At 43.8% G+C, this 26,013-nt stretch overlaps 1 protein-coding gene across 5 annotated transcripts in view; it reads right to left on the reverse strand.

Annotated features, from left to right (window-relative positions):
• The window catches only part of LARGE1 (LARGE xylosyl- and glucuronyltransferase 1), a 617,012-nt gene that overhangs the window by 551,962 nt on the left and 39,037 nt on the right, over positions 1 to 26,013 (reverse strand). Inside the window, exon 1 of one of the 5 annotated variants that reach the window (XM_077168651.1) lies at positions 19,448 to 21,787. The exons of 3 other annotated variants lie outside the window; for them this stretch is intronic. Coding sequence is in view for 1 of the 2 variants with exons in the window: in XM_077168647.1 (XP_077024762.1) it covers positions 18,442 to 18,467 (26 nt within the window). In the remaining variant the exon portion in view is untranslated. Of the gene's footprint in view, positions 1 to 18,441; positions 19,064 to 19,447; positions 21,788 to 26,013 lie in introns of those variants that run through there. One more of the 5 variants, XM_077168647.1, reaches the window with a different exon arrangement.

Raw genomic sequence — 26,013 nt, forward strand, 5'->3', positions numbered from 1 at the left:
AGTGAAACTGCTTTTAGCATGTCCCCAACTGAGTCCCAACCTGGCAGGCAGCCAGTCAGATGCCCAGACAGGCCCCACCAGATATTCCTTTAAGATGCTGAACAAAAAAGATGACATTGCCTTTGGGGGATTAAGTAGTCTACCAAGACACTCTGGAACTGATCCTGAAATCCATTTACATCTAAAAAATAAAATGAGCATCACATCCAAGCAGCTAACATACTGCAAAGTCAGAACTGATAAATGCAATTATTCACCTGCTTAAAAAAAAAAAAAAAAAAAGACCTTGTGTGCACAGAAGAGAAGCTACAAGGGAATACTCCGGAAGTTTTGTTAAATATATTTTTAAAAAATTCTAAAATATAAGTGGCTATTAACTATTTACAGTTGCCTGCAAAAACAAAAGCCAAAAAATAAAAATCAATACTTTTCCTCTGATTACGCTTTTCCAGCTTCTCAGTGAGAAGGTCCCTTTTCATAGAGCTCAAGGGTGACCTTTCAACGGTCTGCTCACATCACACCTCTCCCTCATGTTCCTTATTAAAAACAAAAAAACAAAGTATATCCCCCAGTGCGCCAATCAAGCTACCTTAGTCACTTGAAGGATAACCTTCACAGAAAAGAGGCCACTTGATAAATTCCAGGAAAGTAAAAATAAAACATAATTGAAAAGATGGTCTAATCATAAAGGCTAATTACAAAGGAACAATAAATCACTTTTTTCTCCCCAAGTAGCTCTGGTTTATTAAAAAAAAAAAAAAAAAAAGACCAATCTGACAAAGATATCCTGGGTTACTGGTCTGAAGATACCTGACAAAGAAATCTAGGAGAGATAGATGGTTGTTATTTTATCATGTATAAGCAAAAGGCTAGCTTTTGACAGCCATGCATATATTTATGGGTGACATGTTTTAGTATAAACGAAGTACCAACTAGACACAAGAGCCAGGGGAAGGTGCTGTAGGAGCACCATGTTGAATTAGGTGAAGTTCTGCCCTCCACAAGCTTTCAGCCTGGTAAAGGAAACCTGAGCCACCTCATCCCAGCTGATCATGGCATTACAGAAGCAGAGAAGCAGGAGCAAGGGGCACTCAGCAAAGGGAGGGGTGCTCTGCAGCTGAGGCAGATCCAGGAGGCTCTGGAGAAGGTGGCATTTCAGATGGGCCTTGAAGGATGAGTAGGGGGTAGAAGGGTGGAATGAACATTCAGAGGGCCCTGGGATTTAAATGCTACTCCATCTGTATCTACTTGTCCAACACAGAATCAGGGAAGAGACCCCAGAGGCCAGGGAGCCCTGTCACTTTTACCCAGGGCTGTACAAGAATCTCCTGGAAACTTTGTCTTTGGAATATGCCTGAAGCCCTAGCCAAGATGTGCTGAGTCAGAATTTCAGAGGAGGGGTTTGGTCATGTGTTTTTGGAAAGGTCCCCGAAGGATTTCTGATGAATAATCCCCCGTAAGAATCATCATTCAATACCGTTATCTCATTTTGCAGAGGGGCAGTGAGGTTTAGAGAAAGGATTCCTTACTTATTCAATTATTCAACAGATATTTATTGGGGATACAACAGTGAATAAAATGGGCAAATAAATCAGTCTTCATTACATATTTTAGCTCACTGAATTCATGCAGTAAGAACATGGGGTACTACTCTCACCCCCTTTCTGCAAATGAGAAAACAGAGGGATAGGAGGATATAAGAGCACACATGATTGACAATGAAGTCAGGATGCAGACTTCGGCATTCTTAGATGTGCCCTTCACGTCCACATTGCTTACTGAGGACCGCAGTGCACCCAGTGCCACACCAGCACCTGGGTGAGGCAAATGCAAAAAGGAATGGCTCCGCCCTTAGACAGGAGTTGGTGGGGGTGGGTCAGCAATGGTAGTCAGTGTGGGAAGCCTGGGCTGATGCTCAACTCAAAGGAGGAGCCCCATGGAAAAGAGGTCCAGGCCAGGCTTTCCCAGGAGAGATCCCAAGGGGTTGGCTCACTGTGGCCCAGAAAGAAGGTAAAGGGATAAACTTCCAACTATGTGCAGAGTGCACCGGAGTGCTGAACCCCGGCCGTAACTGTAACAGCTCTCAGATGACCATGCTCCTTGGCAATGCCCTCCATCCAAACCCACATATCCCACCATAGGAGGTGGCAAGAGTCATTCCTGATGGAACAAAATGTGGGGCCAGGTCTAAGCAGTCACTTCTCTTTCAGGGCCTTGGTGAAGATCAAATTAAAAGGCTGGAGCAAAGCCCCCAAGATATCCCTAGTTCACGAAGGATAAATAAAGAGATCAACTAACCATCAGTAAAAAAAACAAGATGGAAAAATTCCACTGACCTGGAGCTGTCCCATGGTCCCTGTGAGCAAGCCACGGCATCTCCTTTTGTAGGAGAACCAGAAGAGTCCTGAACTTAGAGGAGGACAGCACTGAGCCTGATGCCTGGCCCTCCCCCTGATGAGCTGTGTGATATTAGGCTAATTACGTAAGTACAACTCACCCAGCTAAACAATGATGATCTGCAAAGGTTTCTGCAAGGATTTAATAAAACAGCATTGAAAATATTTCCCATCTATTTTGGCACACATCAGTGGTTTTACAAATGGCTGATGGATCTGAATTTCTTTCTAAAGGTAGATTCTGGAAAACAGACAAGGCACCCTTAAGTTAGCTGCCAGAGAAACTTGCCTGCCATTTTATTTTTCAATTTTTACTTTGCCAAGAGCCAGCAGGAAAGGCTAAAATAGTACCTTAAAATCAAGGTTCATGGGGAGAGAAAGTATACAGCCTCTGGGAGCTACCCTCACTGCTCAGAGACCTTGATTATAACCTGGAAGTCAAAAGGAACAGACTCTCCTCAAGGGCAGGAGAAAATCCATTCTGAGCTTCTGATACCAAAACAGCAAAGAGGCCCCAAAATGTCACAAGTCAAGAGATGTGAGTGATAAATATCCCCAGTGAACAAGCAACTATAAGAAATGATGCAGTCAGAGAAAGGTGAAGCTATATTAAGCATTCAACCGCAGTTAATTTCCTGGGGATGGTACGAAGGAAGTACTTATTTAAATCTTTCTTATAGTTGTTTATATGTGAATGTTAGCAATTTGTAATTAATGTTCTATTAAAACAAAGCACATTTTAAATAGAAAATGATGAGCGATTAGATTGGACATAACCTCTTTGGCTGAATTAAGTTACTAGGGGACTCTGGCATATTTACACAGGAGAACTCTCCTGTGTCACCATAAACCAGCTCCACTGGGCTCTGTGACAGCCAGCCAACTTGCCAGGCCTAGGGCATAGGAAAAACCTACAGGCCTCAAGGGAGCTAACCCTACAAACGCAAACCTAAATCATGATAAAACCTCATAATCACATCTCAAGATAGTCATCTGAAAAATATGAAAACAGCAAGAGCTTTACATGAACCCAACAAACTGAGGGTAGATTGGGCAGACTTTTGAGGAAGTATATGCTGCCGAAATAATCGGCAGGCTAAAAACCGAAGGCCTTCTTCACCTCACGTTGTGGCCTTTCGGGGTATGAACTAGCTCCACCTGACTTCCTGAGAGCAGAGACGAGTGGAAACTCAGAAAAAAATACCTGGCGGGATGGGCTAGAGCCCCTTTGGACTTCTTTTTTCAAAGTGTTTTATTCACAAACCATACAATCCATCCAACACATACAATCTATGGCTCACGGTATAATGACACAGTTGTGCTTTCATCAACATGTTCATTGCTACAAAAAGAAAAACCCATACCCTAGTACTTCCCAACCACTGACACTTAGCATTGGTCTGTATTTTTGCACAAGTGATGGAAGAATATTATAATATTATTGTTAACTGTATGATCCATAGGTTGCATTTGGTGTATTTTCCCCATATACCACCCTATTACTAAGATTCTTGTAATAGTGACATACATTTGTTCTAGTTCATAGAAGAACATTCTTCCCAAATGGCTTTTTTTTTCCAAGGCCAGGTACCGGGAATCGAACCTGGGTCTCCAGTACGGCAGGTGAGAACTCGGCCAGTGAGCCACTGTGGCACACCTGAACATTCTTATATTTTTACTATTATCTACCTTCATTGTCCACAAAAGGGTTCACTTTGTTACAAGTCCTGTGTTGCATCCTCTAGCTTGCCTTCTAGTGACATACATGACCCTAAACTTCCCCTATCAACCACAATCGTGCACAATTCAGCACTGTTAAATATTCTTACAATAATGTGCTGCCATCACCTCTATCCATTTCCAAACATTTACAATCAACCTGATTTAAAATTATGCACAAAATAAGCATCAGTTCCCCATTCTCTACACTTATTCTATCTTCTAGTGACCTCTAATTATGGATATTAACTCCATGAGTATGCTCATTGTGCTGGTTTGAAAAGATGTGTGTCCAAGAGAAAAGCCATGTTTTAATCCTAATCCTATTTTGTAAAGGCAGCCATTTCTTCTAACCCCTATTCAATGCTGTATGTTTGAAACTGTAATTAGATCATCTCCATGGAGATGTGATTTAATCAAGAGTGGTTGTTAAACTGAATTAGGTGATGACATGTCTCCACCCATTTGGGCAGGTCTTGATAAGTTTTGGAGTCCTATAAAAGAGGAAACATTTTGGAGAATGAAAGAGATTCAAAGAGAGCAGAGCAGAACGACATAGCCACGAGAAGCAAGTCCACCAGCCAGTGACCTTTGGAGATGAAGAAAGAAAATGCCTCCCGGGGAGCTTCGTGAAACAGGAAGTCAGGAAAAGCTAGCAGCTGACGTCATGTTTGCCATGTGCCCTTCCAGATGAGAGAGGAACCCTGAACATGTTCACCATGTGCTTTTCCAGACGAGAAAGAAACTGACTCTGTTCGCCATGTGCCCTTCCACTTGAGAGAGAAACCCTGAACTTCATCAGCCTTCTTGAACCAAGGTATCTTTCCCTGGGTGGATGCCTTTGATTGGACATTTCTACAGACTTGCATTAAAGCAAGTCTATAGAAATTGACATTTTCTCAGCCTTAGAACTGTAAACTAGCAACTTACTAAATTTCCCTTTTTAAAAGCCATTCTGTTCTGGTATACTGCATTCTGGCAGCTAGCAAATGAGAACACGCATTATATTTAGTTCTCATTAGTGGGATCATGCAATATCTGTCCTTTTGTGTCTAGCTTATTTCACTCAACGTAATGTCCTCAAGGTTCATTCCTGTGGATGCCTGCATCCAAACTTCATTTCTTCTTAAAGCTGCATACTATTCCATCATATGTATATGCCACATTTTGTTCATCCATTGACGGACACTTGGTTTGTTCCCCATCTTGTGGTAATTGTGAATAATGCCACTATGAACACTATGTGTGTAAATGTCTGCTGGCATCCCTGCTGTGTGTTTTTCGGAGTATAGACCAAGTAGAGATCGCCGGATCATATGGAAGTTCTTCACTTACCTTCCTGAGGAACTGCCAAACTATCTTCCACAGTGGCTGAACCCACCAGCAGTGATTAAATTTTTCAATTTCTCCACATTCTCTCCAACAATTGTACTTTTCTATTTATTTAATAGTGGCCATTCTAGTAGGTGTAAAGTAATATTGAATTGTGGTTTTGATTTGCATTTCCCTAATAGATAATGATGTTGGGCATTTTTTCACGTGTTTCATAGCCATATATATTTCCTCTTTGGAAAAATATCTAGTCTTTTGCCCATTTTTAAATTCAGTCATTTATATTTTTATATATTTCTTTATATATATAAAGGATTTGTTTCTATATCCTACCTTAAACACTTATTGGATATGTGGTTTCCAAATACTTCCTCCCATTGAGTAGCTGCCTTTCATCTCTTTTGACAAAGTCCTTTGAACCACAAAAGCCTTCAATTTTTAGAAGGTCCCATTTACCTATTTTTTCTTTCATTGCTTGTATTTGGGTATAAAGTCTAAGAAACCACTGCCTATCAAAAGATCTTGAAGATGCTTCGCTACATTTTCTTCTAGGAGTTTTATGGTCTTGGCTCTTATATTTAGGTCTTTTATTCATTTAGAGTTAACTTTTGTATAAGGTATGAGTGAGGGATTCGCTTTCATTCTTTTGCATATGGATATCCAGTTCTCCTAGAACCATTCATTTGTTGAAGAGATTGTTCTGTCCTATAGATGAATGGACATGGTAGCCTTGTCAAAATCAATTGACTATAAATGTGCAGGTCTATTTCTGAATTCTCAACTTGGTTCCAATAATCAATCTATCTTTATGCCAGCATCATGCTGTTTTGACCTCTGTACCTTTGTAATATGCTTAAAATCAGGGCATGTAAGTTTGCCAACTTTGTTCTGTCTTAAGATGCATTTGCTATTCAGAGCCCCTTACCCTTCCAAATAAATTTGATAATTGGCTTTTTCATTTCTTCAAAGTAGGTGATAGGAATTTTGATTGAGATTCTGTTGATTCTGGAAATCAATTTGAGTAGAACTGACATTTTAACTATGTTTAGTTTTTGATTCCATAAACATGGATGACCTTCCATTTATTTAGGTCTTCTTTGATTTCTTTTAACAATATTTTCTATTTTTTGAATATAGGTCCTTTATATCTTGGTTAAATTTATTCTTAGATATATTATTATTTTAGTTGCTATGGTAAATGGAATTTGTTTTTCCTCCTCAAATTGCTCATTACTAGTGTATAGAATCACTACTAACTTTTGTTGTGTAAATCTCTCCGAACTCATTTATCAGCTCTAATAACTTTGTTGTAGTTTTTGGGAGGTTCTAAATATAGGATCATATCATCTGCAAAAACTGAAAGTTTTACTCCTTCATTTCCGGTGTGTATGCCTTTTTTTTCTTGCCTAACTACTCTAGCTAGAACTTTTAGCACAATGTTGAATAGCAGTGGTGACAGTAGGCATCATTGTCTTGTTCCTGATCTTCAAGGGAAAGCTTTCAGTCTTTCACCATTGAATATGATGTTAGCTGTGTTTTGCATATATGCCCTTTGTCATGTTGAGGAAGTTTCTTTCTAGTCCTATCTTTCAAAGTATTTTATTAAGAAAGGCTGTTGGATTTCATCAAATGCCTTTTCTGCATCAATTGAGATGATCAACTGGCTTTTTCACTTCGATTTTGCTAATGTGTTACATTAATTGTTGTTCTTATGTTGAACCACTCTTGCATCCCAGAAATAAAACTTGATCGCGGAGTACAATTCTTTTAATGTACTGTTGGATTTGATTTGCAAGTATTTTGTTGAGGATTATTCATTTATATTCATTAGAATGATTGGTCTGAAATTTTCTTTTCTATCTTTATCTGGCTTTGGTATTAGGGTGATGGTGGCTTCACAGAATGAGCCAGGTAGTGTTTCCTCTTCAACTTTTGGAAGAATTTGGGCAGGGTTGATATTAATTCTTCTGGTCATTATTGGTAGAATTTGTCTGTGAAGCCATCTGGTCCTCAGTTTTGATTTCTTGGGAGAATTTTGATGACTGATTCAATCTCCTTATTTCCGATTGATTTGGTGAGGTCTTCTATTTCTCCTAGAGTCAATGTAGGTTGTTCATGTGCTTCTATGAAATTGTCCATTTCATCTAACATGTCTAATGTGTTGGTATACAGTTATTCATAGTATCCTTGTATGACCTTCTTTATGTCTGTGGAGTCAGTAGTAATGTTTCTCATTTCTAATTTTATTTGCTCTCTTTTCTTTCTCAGCCTAGCTAAGGATTTGTCAGTTTTATTGATCTGCTCAAAGAATCAACTTTTTATTTTGTCAGTTTTCTCTATTGTTTCCTTTTCTCAATTTCATTTATTCCTGCTCTAATCTGTGTTATTTCTTTCCTACTGCTTGCTTTGGGGTTAGTTTGTTGTTCTTTTTCTAGTTCCTTTAGTTGTACAGTTAGGTCTTTAATTTTAGCTCCTTCTTTCTTCTTAATGTAGGTTTTTAGGGCTATACATAACTTTGGCAGCTGACAGTCTAATTAATATATGTCCTATGCAGATTTGTTCTGTCTAGAATATTTTACTTTTTGGATATATATATATATATATATTTATGTCTTGCATAAGACTTGGGAAGTTTTTGGTCCTCATTTCCTCAAATTTTCTATCTTCCCCTTTACTCTTCTCTTCCCCTTATGGGTCACCCATGACTTGTATATTTGTCTGCTTTGTGCTGTCTTTAAATTTCCTGAGAGCCTGTTATTTTTTCCACTGTTTTCTCTATCTGTTCTTTTGTCTGATTTCAGATGTCCTGTCTTCTAAGTCACTGATCCTTTATTTCACTTATTCAAATTTGCTGTTGTATGCCTCTAGTGTATTTTTAATCTCATCTATTGTTTCTTTCATTTCCATAAGTTCAGTACTTTTTTTTCTTTTTTAGGATGCTTTCAGATTCTTCTTTATGTTCACCCAATGTCTTCTTAATATCCTTTATCTCTTTAGCCATATTTTCGTTCAACTCCTTGAATTTATTTAGGAGATTTCTTTGAATATCTTTGATTAATTGTTCCAAATTATATATTTCCTCCAACTTTTCAATTATTTCCATGACTGGGACATTCTTCCTGTTTCTTAGTAGTATGTCTTTTTTTCCTGATACCTGTGCATCTGTTTATTTGATGAGATTATTCCAAAAGGCAGTTTCTCTCTCTTGTCTAGGATTTTGTTGTTGATTGGGTTTGTATTAAGGCTCTTCTCTAACACTGGTTTCATCGGTATTTCCCAGCCAAAACAGGGTCAAGGACCCAAGGTGGGAAAACAAAGAAGTTACAAAGGGTCCTGGGGAAGGGGTCAGGAAAGATGCCAAAAAAACTTGTTTTTCAGTTCCCCCAGGCTACACTTTCCTGGTCTTCCCAGCAGACAGTACTCTCCAGCAACTTATTCCCCACAGCCCTAAGAAGGCAGGGTACTTTTAGCTCTCTGGCAGCTCCACTTGTGACATGGATCAAAACTATGACATGGCAGTGCCTATCCAGGGCAGGCTAACGCAGTGGTATCCAACAGACTAAATTCACCAGCCAACAGCTGGATCCATACTGGGCCATCTTCCCCTCTGTTCTTGAGGAGAAGAGTTCCACGACTCTCCCAGTCTGCAGCAGCCCACAGGCAACTGCAGCAGTCCAAAGCCAACCCAAAATTACTTGCTTCAAGGGTGGGAGATGGGTGCCAGGAGCCAAGGCCAAGGGCATTCCTCACAGTTCTTCATTACAGTTTCTCAGTCTCTTTGTCCTGCTCTTCCCTGGATGTTGCAGTATATTCCCCTGGTCTCTGGAGCCCAGAGTTGTTTCAGACAGTTTCTGCCGGTCCACTAGCTGTTTGGGAAGAGAAGTGAACCCTGCAACTCCCTATTCTGCCATCTTCCTGGAAGTCTCCTCATAAATTAGGTTTTAAATTCAAAAATGTTCCAGGAATTAGATCATGATATTGGTGGGGAGGTTGAGGAGGGCACAAAGGGTGGTTGCAGCTCTAGGTTGGTCAGAGCCTGCCTATCCCAGTATGAGGGGCAGAACCCATGGGAGTCTTCCCCAAATGGACTTTATAAGAGCCCCATAAAGGTTCTCCAATAGCAGTGAAGGCAGGACCAGACTTCTCAGGTATCTGAAACCTCCAGGTCCTGGTGATTTGGGGTCATCCAGTCCTTCACTTTGCAAATGACAAACTGAGCCCAGGTCAGTGAGGGATAGTCTTAGGTACGTCCATGAGGACAGAACCCAGGGTCTTTCTTCAGCATTATCTGCTCTTTCTACTTCAAGCACTGCCCTTGCCTTCTCAAGGACAGCTCAGAACCACAAAGCTGAAATAGAAAAGCAGCAGCAGTTCCCCTGCTTGAAAATCCTCAATAAACACTTTTAAAACTTCTCGCATTGGTTTCTTTGTCAAAAGTATCTCTCCCTCACATATCAAAATCTTTCTCAACTCCCAGCTTTTTAGAGGTGAGAAGTCCAGTTTAATTCCAGCTGTGATCTTGGTCTCAACTGATCAATAAAACCAACAAAATGATGCCTAATTCCAGGACCTGAAACAAGACTCAGATAAGATAATACACATAATCTAAATAGAGGACCTGGCACATAATAGGTGTTCAAATAAAGTTTGTTTTTCTAACTGTCTTCTTTTTAAAATAAGAAGTAAAGCTGTGGTAGGGGAACTTAGATGTCTGGAGGAAGCAACTCTAACAGTCAAGAACTCTAGAGTCAGAACTCCTGATTCAAAACTGGTTTTTCTGCTTTATAGCAAAATGTGACCTGGGGGAGGTCATTCAGCCTCTCTGGAACCCTGTGTCCTCAGCTCTGAAGTGGGGCAGCAGAATCACCTGGAGCCAAGAAGAGACTGTTAAAGAGGCTTAATCCTTGTCAAGCGCTTAAAGAACTATCTGGCACACACACACACACACACACACACAGTAAGTGCTCATAAACATGAGCCTCGCTGGATTACCAGGGCAAAGCGGGGACAAAGCCAATGCGTCCAATCACCAGGCCACCTCCCTGAACCCTCTGGGCCACCCGGCTGCTACAACTGCCCACAACAACTGGAAGGTTGCGTCCACCTGAGAGCAGGAGCCTGCAGTCCCAGGCCTCCCTGAGGGCCTGCCACCCTACTGCCGCACTCAAGACCCATGCATGCACACATCATCAGGAAGGTCCTTCGAGTGGGAAGCCTTGCTTCCAGATGTTCTTTCCTGAGCTGGATATACTTCATCCTGGAGTCTTAGGGGTGGGCGAGGCTCAAAAGCCTGAGTGGGTGTGAAGAGACAGCATCACCCTGGCAGTATCTACCTCGTATACCTTTCCTGCTTCCTCTTTTTCTTCCCGTTTGTCTTTTCTTCTCATCTGTGCAAAGAGGAAAAGGCCAATAAACACAGCACCATCTTGGCATTCTCACAAAAATTCCACATCAAAGGGAAAATGGTATCTGCAAAGAGATAAGAGGTAACTCACTTTCCCCTCAGTTAACTCAGTGGCTGAGTGCAGCCACCAACTGGGTTGAAGGAAGTCAACCAATACTATCACCCACTTTGCAAAGAGAGCTAAACCCTGCAGTCTTGCCAGGTCTTCCCTCAAGCCCCCCTCCATGCACACACACACACACACACACACACACACACACACACACACACACACACACACACACACACACACACACAAGCACACCATTAATCTGCAATTAGCAGCAACAACACAAGAAACCAGGATAAGCTAGTGGCAGCATACTGCAACAGACCAAGGGATTTGCATGCCAGCCAGGGTACCTTGGACAGGGGATTAACCTCACTGAGCCTCAGGCACCTCATCTACAGAGTGGACATGCTGACATACCTAAGCATCTCAGCCTTGATGTGAAGATTAGAGATTTTAAAGTCCAGAGACCTCTCCAAGCTCGCATTTGGTACCATTCTCCAATCCTGCCCCACTACTGTGCTCCAGCCTCCTGGCTCTTGCAACAGCAAATGAATGCTCTGGCTAGAGGTATACAAGTTAATTTACTCACCACACTTCAGCCAGAATTAGCCATGTGACCCTGGTAACTGCAAAGGGGCAGGACAGGCTAACATTCCCATGTCCCTGGTATGGGACAAGCTATACAGGAAAGGTGCAGTTGGCCTTGGAACATAGAGCATCCAAGCCTTCCTTTGCCTATTTCAGATGCACACACCCATGTGCATGTCTCCAGACAAGACTGCGAACTCCTTTAGAGTAGGGATGAAGCCTTGTTCACCAGACTACCCCCAGTACCTGGCATTGAGAAGAGACTCAAATGCTGGTGGATCGGTAGATGGGTGGATGAATGGAAGGAAGGGAGGGAAGGAGGGGGGAAAGGGAGGATGGATGAACAGATGGATATGGTTGGTTTGGGAAGCCACATGACTGCCTTGAGACAGCAGCAGGAAGAACATGGATATAATTGGTCAATCAAAGCCCTCATAGCAAGGCTATTCCCAGAGGCTTTTGGCCATATTTCCTCCAAATCTATTCTCAGAAGCCAATGCACTCCTGGCTTGAAGCCCCTGGTTTCACCATCATTGCCTGTGCTTGGATTGTTTTCCTGATGTGGTCTCATCCTTTCAGCCTCCCTGTCACTTTTAACCCAGTTCTTCTCCTAGCCTGCATGCCTGACCCAACAGCCAGGTTCACAGTTCCCGAACTAAGCACAGTCAGGGACCCACAGCCCCATTCCACCCAGCGTGCTGAACACATGAGGATGAATTCTAAATACAACATACTACTGACCTCTACTGCAGTAGCCTCTGTATTTCTGTGCTAGATAACTTTCCCTGTGCCCCTCTACTGTAACCCCAAACCTGACATAGAACCCACAATTTCTTATCCCTTTCAAGAAGGGGAGGTACAACTGGGAGCAGTATAACCTACAGATGGCCTAAAAGTGTGACCATGCCCATGGGCTGCAACCATTTGTTCCATCCAACATAGGCTGCAGATCATTTCAGCTGAACTTGCTCTCCTTCACAGGTTGGCCTTAAAATTTTAGCACCACTAAATCCTGAAGACGGTGTGGTTTGTTTTGCTTTTGTGACAGAGCATCTTGATAAAGGATATGGGCATCTTTTTTTTTTTAAGTGGCACTGACACACCTCCACTCAAGTAAATAAACGTTTTCAACCTAAATGAGATACTTGGTGAGAACAGTGAGTTCACAGCCTGCATACAGTTGACCCCTGACCAAGAAGTGTAGTGGGTAGTATTGTATCTGGAGCTAACAAACACTAGAACAATGAGATCTTGCTTTTCACGGAGAACCCTTACCCATATACATGGAAAATAGGGAGAAAAACAGGGAGTTTATAGCTCAGAGGTCAGGCAGAGCTCTATCTGGGATGGAAACTAGCTACAGGACTATCTTGCATAGAACCTAGGGGGTAAGAGGAGATATTTAAGCTTTGGCCTTTGTTAATTCATCTGTGGTACTGAAGATTAATTTTAATCAACTACACATAAAGCATTTGAGAAATGCTCAGCACATAGTAAGCATTCAATGTTAACTGTTAATATTATTTAGAAATAGCATGGAATGGGGCTGTGCTGTCCAAAATGGCTGTGGCTGGCCACATGAGGCTATTTAAATTTGAATTAATAAATAAGCAAAATTTAAAATGCAGTTCCTCCATTGCATTAGCCCCAAGTAATAACTATAAGGGACCAGTGGCTAACGGACAGTGCAGATATAGGCTGTTCCATCACTCAGAAAGTTTTACTAGACAACATTGGTATAGAGGTAAAGAGAAATGGCTTGGAGATGAAGTGACTGTTTAACCATGGACAAGTTATTTAACCTCTTTGTGTCTCACTTCCTCATCTAGAAAATGTAGATAACAGTAACTATATTATTCACTCTTGTTGAAGATCTTATGTTAACCAAGTGCTTACAATGATGTTTACGGTAATAGAAAACAACCATCAGCTGATACCCTAAAACTGGTGCTAGAATGCATGTTGCTAAGACCAGGAGGTGAGTCTGAGAGTTAAGTGGAGGGTTTTCTGGGCGGTAGGATACATACATATCACATTGCATGATTTTTATTAGAAAATAAAGGATTAGAAAGGTTTTATGTAAAAACCTTTTCTTTTGCCAAACACAAAACTTTCAGTTCATTGACTTTTTTTCCCAGCAAATGTTTGTGGAGCACCTAGGCATTCTTGTAAAAACGAGACATAGAAATAAACAGAGTTCCTAACTCATAGAGATTACAGTCTCAGTAAACAGGTGCTATTATTGTTAAAGCAAATAAGAACACCAATACTTCAATTGTTACTACATATTAAATAACTACAGCAATGAAAAAGGGAATGCCGAATATGAAGCTACCTATAGGCAGTACCTAATAAAATAGTCCCCTTATGAATGAATGAATAGATGAATGAATGAATGAAGGAAGAGTGGGGTACGAAGGCTTGATAATGTACAAGTAGTAAACTTGATCCAGAGTAAATCACCCTCTGGTGGATGTGGCTAACTCAAGGAGCTGTTGCCAGGCGACACTAATAAATGATTGTAAAGCGGTCTGCAAACAGTGTTATGCATAAAAACTTAATCATCTTTAACAGGAATCTTAAAACCCAAACGACTGTGATAGAAAGGGCCTTCACACACATGCCCTCTGGCTTCTATTCTTGGCTTGGCTCTGACTCACCCTGTCAGCTGGAGCTGCTCACACTTCCCTGCAGTGGGGGGTGCCTGCACCCATATCATGCATGGGGCAGCTGAGAGACCAAACTGCCTTTCATTGGTCCAGGACAGAGTAACCCAAGAGCAGGGCATTCCACTGCCCAGAAAATTCCCACCCAACTCTCAGACTCACCTCCTGGCGTTAGCAACATACATTCTGGCACTGGTTCTATTCCTCCACTGGGCCAGGCTGTCCCAGGAGGCAAGGAACACCGCACCTCTGTGTATGTCTCTATTTCCAAAATCTAGAAGCTTATTTTGGTTGATCTCCCTGGCACAGCTAGATGTGGGGTGCGACTATGTTGAATCACTGGATCTGGTTCTTACCAGCAGGGCAGACCTCAGCAAGTTAATTCATCTTCCTCAATCTCAAATCTCCCTTCTTTGGTTTAGACAGGGAAAATAGCATCTGTTTCACAACACTGTCAATGGGATTCAATGCAATGACTTAAATAAAGACTAAGGCATTCAGTAGAGACCAGATAACGTTCTAGTACGGCAGGATAGGTAGTCAAAAGGAAGAGAGATGACTCAAATCCCAGGAGCTATGAGTATCTATCAGGGCCACCTGGTCTACCTGCAGTGCTCCACCTCATTCAGAGGAGCGGAAAAAACCTGGTCAGTGCTGCCCACCCTTCATTCTCTTGCACACCACCATGCCATTTTACCATAACCATGTTGCTTTTCAAAATCTTACTGAAAAGAATGCAGCAAGACAAATGGAAAATCATTATAAGAATTCATACTGCAACCTATTCCATCTGCATAAGTCTTGCTTCCAAATGGTTATAATAGGACACTCACTTATTACAGGTCTCCAAATGTCCTTGGGTGCTGATGAATACCACCCTGCAATCTATGGCATCTGCAAGAGCTAATTACTGTTACTTGCTTAACTTAAGCAAAAAAAGAATCCAATATTAATGTAAAGATATCTTGACTATCACATTTCCAAACACATAAGATTGGAAGATGCCTAAAATTCTTTCTGTGTTCATTAGTCTACAATCATTCTTGCTAGGAGCTGGTCTGGCTGGGGGGACATGGAGGAAATGGGGTGACTGGGGCTCCCTACATCCATCCTCGGACCCAATCGCACTCAACCTCCACAACATCAAGGCCTCCAATGGCCTGCAGACCTCTCTGGCTTGCCCTTAAAGGTAACACTCTTCAGAGACAAACTCCTTCCCTAGTAGATTCTTCTTATCAAAGTGCTTCCATACACTTTATTATACTCATTCCTTTAATGGCCCTTTGAGTGGTGGCAGAGCCCCTGCTTTGATCAAATTCCACTCCTTACGCATTTTCCTTACTCCTTATGCCTACCCCAAGGCAGGCTCACATACAAACAAGATGATAAATATGGTTGGCCATGAAGGGGCTCAAAAGCAAATAGAGGGACCACAAGGTATACACGTTAACCTCAAATGAAGCAGGCTGCAATAAGTATCTCCACAGAATTATAAAGGTTGATGGGAATTCAGGACAGGAGCTGCTAATTCCAAAGGTGGGAACACAGAAGAAAGGTATTGAACTGGGGCTCTGAACATGAGCAGGACCTTGACAGGTAGAGCAGGGTGAGGGATGGAGGGAAGAAATAGTCCTTGGTTGCTTTGGATAAATGCTCATCTCTCCAGCCCCCTCTCCTCAAGCCCATTTTTCCTCATAGTAAACACCTTTGTATCCACTTAGATTCTGGCAATGTCCTCCCATTTGCTTGATTTGGGTAGTTTCTTGGTACTTGTTTCGACACTTCCAAGCCTGCTCACTTTCTCCATTCCCAGGACCCTGACCCAGTACAGCACCCTCTGGGTTGGCACTAAGTGTGGCAAGGCTAAAATTAGGACTGTTTCCATAGACATCTAGACTGCTCTGCGGCAAATCTGTTCAGCTCCCAAGTCAAATATACTTGTCTGTTCTAATTGCAAAGCAACTGGGGGTCTGAAAAACCCAAGCCTGCTCATGTCTGGAGGTGCCTCTGACAGAACCTTCCCAGCCTTGTGGAAGGAAAAGAGGAAATCCCTCTGCTGTGCATGGTGGCACTGGCAGGGGACTATGGGAGCTCTTTGGTCTCTCTGAGACATAGAGCACCAGGAAAAAAACAGAGGGAAGACAAAGACGGGAGGCATACCAGGTGCCTGGGCCACTGTACACACTTGCCCTCACTTTTTCCTGGAAAGGGGGTCCCTTCTGGGAGGTGGTTCTACGTTCTCCCAATTTCACAGATGACACCAGGCAGATCAGGAAGATTACATAACTCACTTGCCCTCTAAGACAGCCCGCAGCATTCACAAATGGGAAAGTGAGGTTCAAAGATATTTGGAGAACAACCCAAGGCCACCCAGATAGGGGACAGGATAGTGATGGCTGGAATGCAAAGCATCAGGTGCAGCTAAGGTTTACCGCATACCACTGACATGATGCTGAACACGTCACGTGGATTTTCTTATTTCAGCCTCACCACAACTGTATAAAGACTCAGGTATTCTTGCACTTCGGGTGTGCATGTGAGGGCACTGAAGTTTTGTTAGCAGCAAATGGTACCAACCACAAATCCCAATATGCGCCTGTGCTGAATGCTTTACATATTTTAATCTGCACAGCAAACCCATGAGGTTATCTCCATTATAAAGAAAAGGAAACTGAGGCAGAGAGCACTCCTAAGCTACTGTGCTCTTATCCACTAAAATCACCTAAGGCAGAAGAGAATATGGGACCTGAAGTGAACTCAGGCAGTCTGTTGTTTGATTTCAAAGCCTATATCCTTGGCTTCTTTTTCAACTTTGTTTTCCTCCCGCCAAATAAAATGCTTTGCATTTAGTAGGTACTTTAAATTGCTTATTTGATGATACAATGAATTAATTAAATGGACAGTGGCCTTTATATAATACATTATTTCAAATTAAGGTATATTTATATTCATTTTAGCAGCAACGAGCAATCCAGATCCATAATGGGCAGGAGAAATCAGAAAAAGAGTAACTGAGATATCTTGAAGTACTAAACAGGCAGAGTGAAATAAAGCTCTCTTACAAAGCTTTTACGTACTAGTGGGATAACAGAGGAGAGGTGCCTAACTCTGCCAAGGTAAATAGGAAATGGCTTCTCAGGTGATATCTGAACAGTATTTTCAATTCCAAACTTCTCATTTGAAGGTTATCCAACCCCTACCTGTCTCTCTCTCTCTCTCTTTCACTCACTCTCTCTCTTTCTTTCTCTCTCTCTCACACACACACATACTCCATTCTTCTTTCCTTACTTTCTGCAACTTTGTCCTGAATTACTAGAATTTTTCACTGCATGAACCACACTGGTGACCTATAGAACATTCAGCAATATTCCACTTGATTTCTAACCCATAATGAAGGAAATGGAGTTAATGGGCCAATGATTGAAGTCAATAAGTATCTAGTAAAGTATATCAGTGAGGATTTGGCTAAACCAACCCAACACCAAGAAGTCAAGTCTATTTCTATACTAACAAGTGAGAAGAAAACAGTGCTGAGAAAAGGGATCAGGGACCCAGTTGGTGGGAGGTTGGGGTGTGGGGCCTGTGAGCCAAAGAAGGCAGCTCAAGAGTAGAGGCGCATCTTGCCACCAAGGCCTCAGCCAGCCACTTGCCCAGCCACAGGGTCCCTTCTCAGCCAGCATGAGAGCCCCGCAGGCGTGACTTAGGCCCTACAGTCCCGACCTGGCCCTGCAGTCCCGACCTGGCCCTGCCTCCCTTGCTGACACTATAAGGGATGCAGTCATGTCTGCCTTGCAGGTTTTTTCCCAGATCCAACAAAAGCCCATAAAACTTTGCATGGCACCAAGTAGACACCCAATAAATGTTAACCATTATTATTACTGAGACGGTTCTTCACCATCAAAGAATGTAATTCTGTGCCAGGAAAAGAAACAGCAGCTCTCCTCCTCCTTCACCATCACCATCATCCCCACCATCGTCATCTCCACCACAAGCTTGTACAAGCTCTGGGCAAGTCCTCAATGCCCCTGAAGCTCAGTTTCCACATCTATGAAACCAGAGGAGTCCAGGAAGAGGTGTCAAGTATGGGGTGCCCGAGGCCCAGCCCCTGGCACACACCCGGAGTTGGGAGCTCCCGGCAGAGCGAGTGAGCAGGAATGGAGTTGGGAGATAAAATGAATACTGGGCCACGGTAAAGAGCTGTGGAACTGACCAAGCCGGAAAAACAAGCAAGCAGTCTTGTGCACTGAACTGGGATCCTTTCCACAGAAAGCATGTCCCACTCACCTCTGCCCGACCGCCGCCGGCAACATGCAGGCCTCCGAGGAAGGGGTGGAATTGGCTGCCTCTCCCAGCTATGATTTTCCCCCTAGAGCTGGGGAAATCTGGCTGCCTCAGAGCACGCTGCCTTGCTCCTGAAATGGTTTGACTTTGTGTTTGTGTTTATTATTTCTGCACTGCCCACAAAAGCCCTTGGATCAGGCATGAGTATTTCTTTTTTTAACCCCTCTGGCATGAGCAGTGCATGGCGGAGGCATGCCTCAATTAGCTCGCCCTGTCCCTGGACTAATGATACACACCGTGGAGTTTATTTGTGTAGTCTGTTCTGAACAGTGGAAAATGGAGCCCTCCCCGCTCCCTGCTGAACCACTGAAGGGCCCTCATGTGGACCTTCCCTGGGAACTCTGATACAGGAGGGCAACACACAGCTTGCCTGGAGCTGTGGGTCCCAAGCAAAGACCCTCTAGCGAAATCACTGAGCCCTCAGTCTCCCTCTGGCCTGGCCTGTTCACTCCAGGAAGAGTGTGGCCTAGAGGACTGAGCACTGGACCAGGAGCCACTGACCAGCTGTGTGGCTAATATCACTCCATCAGGTGGCCTTTACACTCCATCCCAGCACTAAGAATTGTGTGATCCCTTCTTCTACCGACGTGCCATTCTTTACCCTCCCACTGCTTGCTGCCTGCAAGCCTCCCCCCTCCTACTTCTCCCCTACCAGGCTTAGGAGCTGCCTCCTACTTGGGTCCTGCCTTTCCCATCTCAGGTCACAAAAATCCAAGCACATGTCACCACATTTCACCCCTCTTCCTCCTCCACATCTGCTCCATCCCTCCCTGCTCCTGACCCTGCCATTTCTTCTCCCTTCACCACCCACTTTTTTTTTTTTCTTAAGCCCCTTTCCCCCTGCTTCTTTATTCCTCTCCTCTGGTCCTTTATTTTCATGCCTCTGCTCAGGAAACTTAGATGAGAAAATGGTACAAAGCAGCAAAATGGTCCTGCTTTGCTGACCCACCTTTGTCAAACCCGAAACTTCATCTCTCCTTGCTGGTCTGGTCCGAGTGGGTGTTCGGTCACTGCCCACACAGAGGCCCAGAGACAATGAGCCGTGACAGAGGCTGAAGGTCATAGGTACCGGGCCAGCGGGCCCAACAGGCACCGCCTCCTGTTAAGGAAGCTCGAGAGACAAGAAAGCAGCCTTTCTGTTTCCTAAGACTCGGCAGAGACCATGTTCGCATACCACAGCACTAGCCCTTCAGAGGCACGTCCACCGTGGCAAAAAGAGACGGGCCTCTGATTTTACCCAGCCTCAAAACTTTCTCATAAAGGTCTGAAGATACAACCCAAACAATGAAGAAATGTAAACATAAAGATGGAAATAGTATAATTCACTTAACAAATGTTAGCCATGTTTATTGTTTTAAATACATCACAAAAACAAATAGCATTGGTCCTGGGTGTTAATAATTTATTTATTTGAACCCTTTGGCTTGGCGGGGAGAGGGCACGGGTGCAGCTCTTTTTTGAAAAAAATGTAATCCTTAGGTGATAAACCCTGGGCAAGTTGCTAAGTGTTCTACTCAGCATTCACTAAAAAGCCTTGAATCAGGCAGTCTGGGTTCAAATTCCACCTTGGCTATTTATTGACTATGAGGAATATACCATCTATACTTCCAGTTCCTTAATCTGTAAATAGGGATAATAGACTACCTGGAGTGCCAGATTGCTAAAAGCACTAATACAGATTTCATGCACAGCTTCCTCATCATCGTTATACCCAGGAAGGAGCCAGACAGTAGCCTAAATGCTGTGCATGGGTTAATTCATTAACACAACAAGGCCAGGAGGTAGGGACTGTTGTGATCCCCATTTTACAGGTGAACAGAGAAGTCAACTAACTTTCCCCTGGTCACACAGCTAAGCAGAGGATGCAGGATTCAGAGCCAGGTAGTCTGGCTCCAGAGCCTGCAGCATCATTCATGTCTACAATGTCTACAGCCCAGTGGCCAGCAAAGAGTAAACTCCTCAGCAGCTCATTAGCTAGGATTATTAAAATAAATAATATGGGCTTCATTTTTATAACAACCATTGCCTCCAGAGGCGTGATTTAATTTTGCCTGTCTGAATTAAATTTCAGTCCTTGGGGCCAGGAGCCTAGTGTAATAGCTTCTATTTCTGCCCACTCCCCACGGCCACTGTATCGGTGACAGTCCGGCTGGGGTAACTGTCTGCCTGCAGCTTTGTGGGCCAAGGGGCAGCCTCTGGGCCAAACACCCAGGGCAGGGGTAGGGGGGTATCTCCATTCCAGGGCTGTTGGCAAATCTCTCCGCAGCAGGGGCCAATTGCAGAATGACAGCCACCACCTGTTCCTCTTGATTGGGGAACACTGGAGGCAGAGGGGTGTGCCACAGAGAAAGCAAAGCTCCGCAGCCTGAAATACAAACTCCCACCTCCAACCTCTCCAAGGGGACTCTGGGCTGAGCAGAGGCTGCCCTCCCCAACCTGCGTCTCCCGTACCATCCCCTGAGCACTGACAGGTGTGGAAAGGCAGCCGCAGCTTGCCCCTGGAGCAGGCAACCACTGAATGGAGCTGGCACCTGGCAGCACGGAACACTTTCACTTTGCTGAGAATGAACTGTTTTACTCTGTTTAATTGAAAGCTTCCCTCGCCAGTGCCTTAGAGCCCTTGTCAGCAAGAGGAGACGGGACGAGCCGGGCAATGAGAAATGGGTCCATTCTGCACTGTAAATCCCCCTTGTACCTCTCCTGCGAACAAGTCACTCTGGTAAGTGAGGCACAGACTTCCATTCTCCAGGGATTGGCCACCCTGGGATATGCCATGGAGTGGCTGGGCCCCTCTGCAGCCCCTCAACGGCTACTCCGAAGCTACTGCTCAGCTCAGCTAACTCAACCCAAACATCCCCATCTCAGGAGTTTCTGCAAGATATCACAGAACAAAATACAGGGACTGGCCAAGGACACAGGTTTTGGAGGCTTCCAGGCTCTGGGTTTGAGTCACTGGCTACTCCCTGGTCCTGAGACCCAGGGTGAGTTGTGTGACCTCAGTGAGCCTCGGTCTCTCATCTGTGCAACAGAGGCAGGAGCCAGGTTGGAACTCCAACTCTACCAACACCCTGGAACGAGCCAGATCCCCTCACTAGTCCCAACAACTCTAACCATTAGTACATATTCAAGAGTGTGGACACACAAAAGTCATCTAGAGGGCAGGCAACGGTAGCTTAGCGGCAGAGTTCTCACCTGCCATGCTGGGTACCTGGGTTCAATTCCTGAGCCTGCCCATGCAAAAACAAAGGTCATCTATGAAGTCAGAAGTCAGAGTAGTGGTTACCCTGGGTGGGGAGTGGGGGGTTGGTGAGAAGGTGGTAACTGGGGTCTGGGGTGAGGGTGGGGGATTCTCTGGGATAATGTCTTCTTTTTTTAAATCTGGGAACTGGTTATGCAGATGTGTTCCCTTAGTGAAAATACACCAAGCTATGCACTCATGCTTTCTGTACTGTGCTGCTTCTATAATGTTATACTTCAATTTAAAATTTTACTAGGGTGGGCCATGATGGCTCAGCAGGCAGAGTTCTCGCCTGCCATGCCGGAGACCCAGGTTCGATTCCTGGTGCCAGCCCATGCAAAAAAAAAAAAAAAAATTTGCTAGAAAAACAAATCAAAAAGTCGGCGTTTGCGACAGTTCTCAGCTCAGAGTGAGAACTCCGCATCGAGCACATGTGCCATCTTTCCACATGGGATCCCTCGCACGGGATGCTTGGCATTAGGTCACCACCTGGTAAAACTGTATAGAGAATGCCCTGGGGCCCCACAGAGCCAAAACAAAACCAAACCAAAATGCAAAAATGCCCCCTTAAGTTTCCTCTTTATCTCTTAAAATGTAAAACCACCAAGGCTGTTGACCCAAATAGCTAGTTCATTACCTTTGACCCAATACAAAATAAAGCCCAGCTGTCCTAAAGCCAACCCTAAAGAATGGACAAACCCTGGTGCAATCAGCAGGAGTGAAGCTAATTTCCCTTCATAGCTATAAAAAGTTTTTGCCATCCCTAAAACCCCAAATCTACTACCATTCTGGCTTCCTGTGCTGCAGGAAAACTTTGGTCCCAGTAATAAAATGCCACAGTCTGGAAACTCAACTCTGACTTGCCTTTCACAGCCGAAAGGCACAGTCGGACCTGCAGGCTTCCCAGTCACAGTGACCATCCCAGATCTACTCAGCTACTACCATGTCCTGGGACCACTCATCTACTAAGTTCTAGCCTTGGAGCTAGGTGTGAACAAAACAAAGGGAGGCCCTTCTTTAAAAAAGGCTCATTCTGTGTGCCTAAAGAGAAGCAAGGGATGAGTTCACTGAGGCCCTACTGTGTCGAAGAGTGGTGCCCAGGGCAGGGTGTCTGCCATATAATTTAATATTAGCAATGCTGCAAGGTTCAGGCCCGGTCAGATGGACATCAGGGCTTCTTGCCCCTAGCCTTCTGGCGTAAACTGCTGAGTCCAAGAAAAATGGAAACCCAAAGCCTTCACCAAGATTTTTTGAGGCAACTAGCACAATAGACTCTGGAGACAGATTATCTGGGTTTAAGCCTTAGCTGTGTGACTTCTTAACCTCACTCTGCTTCAGTTTTCCCATCTTCAAGATGGGAAATGACTAGGCCTCTTAGGTTCTATGACAGTTAAATGAGACAATCTAATAAAATGCTTAGAACAGTACCTGCCATGTAGTAAATGCTCAATAAACATTAGCCGCAACTATTTTCATGATTTCTGTGACTTTCTCACGGGTTGCCCTCTCCCTAGGTCCTTCCATGAAACCCATCTCAGCCTTCATTTTCCTCAAAACTCCAGTAACACAAAGCATTCACTGTGTCCTCTGCTGGTTATTTATCTTCCCTTCCCTCTCAGGAGGGGCAAAAAGAGAAAGACTGAAAGAGAAAGAAAGGGGTGTGTGCGTGGGTGGAGTAGAGAAGGTTTAGAATAATTAGAAGAAGGAGGAAGAGGAGGAGGTGGTGGTGGCAGTGGAGGGAGGGAGGGAGGAGGGGGAGAGGGTGGAGGGAGAAGGAAGAAGGAAGGGAGGGAGGAAGAAATTCATTTCTGGCTTTGGTTCCCACAAGACCTGTGCTGTTCGATAGGGCAACGACCAGTCAATCACCAAAGAAAGGGTGGCTTACTTATAAAGCAAAATTGTTTGGTACCTCAAGGACAAACACAACTTGAACAGGGTGTGGGTAAATGTTTGCAGCAGTAAATTCCAGATACATGATATTCAGAACTTTTAGTATGTAGCCAAAGGTGGTATTTCCAGTCTTAGTTCCTTCTTATACAAGGTCTGTTCAAAGAACTTGGTGTTCTAATAGCTGCAGAAGGGATCATCATGTCCCAAGAATCCTTTGCATGTATTAACACTAGATCCTCTAAATGTCTGATTGAGATGTGGATTCTTTATTCCCACTTTACAGATAAGGAGACCAACTCACAGGAAGGCTCACCAGTGATTTGCCCAAGGTCACCCAGCTAGTGAGCAGCAGAACTGAAATTCAAACCCACTCTACATCTACAAACCCTGCTGAATGACCACAAATCCACCCTTCAATGTATGCCTCCCTGCCTTTGCTCCTGCAGTTCCCTATGCTAAAGGGCCCTTTGCCACCAACCCATCCAGCTCAAACCCTTGCTTTTACTATACAGACATAATTGCTCCTTCCCTTTCGCAAAACCAACACCATTCATCTTTGGTGCACCCATAAATGTGAAGCACTGTACTTACTATAATATGCTAGACTCTGTTGTTTATATTTCTAGTGTTTCTACAGTGCCTTTTCATAGAAGAGACTGTCCTAATGAAATATGCATCTTCAATTCCTGGCACGGTAACAGGCACCCAGTAATCACTCAGTAACTGTTATCGTTTGAATGAATGAAATAGTCAATCAACCCTCTTGCTGTCCTGTTTCTTTGTTCTGAGAACCTTTTCCCAACCAGCTTCCCTCTTCTGAATTCTGATGTTCTTCCCCATAGGTGGCTTCTCCACCAATCTGTTTGCATGGAGAGAGGCCAAATGTATTGCTTTCAACTGCAGCTTGGTAACACTAATTGTCACCTCTCCGTTTTTATTAATTGCTGGGTTAATCAAGCACTCCAAATTGTGTCCACCCACGCTAACATGCTCTTGTTACTACAAAGATTTCTGGATGGTCAAGAAAAAACAGCTTTAGGCTGAAGCAAAAGACAGAGAATCCCACAGCCTTCTGGACCTTGTATAACTACCATATTGCTTAGAATATATGGATCTAAATAATATGGAAGAATGAATTTGATCAAAATCTTGGCCATCCATAATTCCTATGGCGCAAACTATGATGTGATTTGGGCATCCAAACAGTCCTGTGGGACTGCTTTTATTACAGCAGCTCTCAGCTACAGAAACAGAGGCTCAGTTGAGAAATATGCTGCACACTTGCCCAGGGCCACAGTGTTAGAGGGACAGAGCTAAAATTTAGACCCATCCCTTGAAATTGCATAAGTCATGTCTAGTCCCCTCCTTGCTGAACCCAGAGGTCACACTGGGTCCTTTTCCTGAGGCCTGCCCACCCTCATAGATTCATTCATCGGCCACCTTCTGGTCAAGTCAGTGAAGCACCACTGCCTCGTGAACCTTGTCTTTCCTCTGGGAAAGGTTTATTAAATATCTCAACCACAAAGGGTTAAGACATTTCATCTGAACCATCAGCTAGATGGTGGAAATCTGGGAAAAAAACTTTTCACATGGACGTTTTAGTTCTCTCTGCATCTTACTTAAGACATAGACATTGATGTAACTATATTGTCCTCCTCACAGCTGGCCTTGATATGTACCATTTTGTAGGCAGGAAACCCAGAAGCAGAGAAATAGAAGAAAAAGGGAAAGATTTACTTTACGTGCAAAAGGACGTTTTAGCCTTCAGATTGCAAAGAAAAAGTGTTATCCCTCCAAAGTCACCCCTTCTCCTTTGCAAGTAGTTTTTTTTTTTTTTTACTTTTGGTAAAGACACCTCAGAGGCCAAAACACGATGACATTCCCCAACAGGCTCCCAGATGGAGAGTCTAACCTTCCACATGCCTTATGATGTACCAGGCTTCCAAGAGCAGTTAGAACTGCCCCCTCTGGGGCCAGGAAAAGAGCTCTGTGCACAAGACCTGCTGCACGGCTTACTGTCCGGCTTAACGCGCAAACTGTGCAGAGCCTGCAGTGGGCCCCAGTCCCCTAGGGGACAACACAAAGTCACCAGGTGAGGGCACCTCCCACTCTCCTAATGAGCACATAGAAAATCTGCAGGAAAGACGAGCCTCTGTGTGGGAAGGCGGGTCTAAGCCTCACCACCTAGAGAAGCTTTAGAGAAATAGAAAGTGAAAAAAATCAGGATTACAGTTGAGTTTCTCACATATGGGTCATAAACAGGGAATAAACCACCTCCTTTATGAGGGATTGGGGCTGGGCTAAAAAGCACTACGAAAATATATTCACTTTTCAAATTATCGGGGCAAAGAATCATGACATTTGGAGACTTTATCGAGTTTAACAGT

Source organism: Tamandua tetradactyla, chromosome 7 (genome assembly GCF_023851605.1).
Source record: "Tamandua tetradactyla isolate mTamTet1 chromosome 7, mTamTet1.pri, whole genome shotgun sequence".
Taxonomy (NCBI): domain Eukaryota; kingdom Metazoa; phylum Chordata; class Mammalia; order Pilosa; family Myrmecophagidae; genus Tamandua; species Tamandua tetradactyla.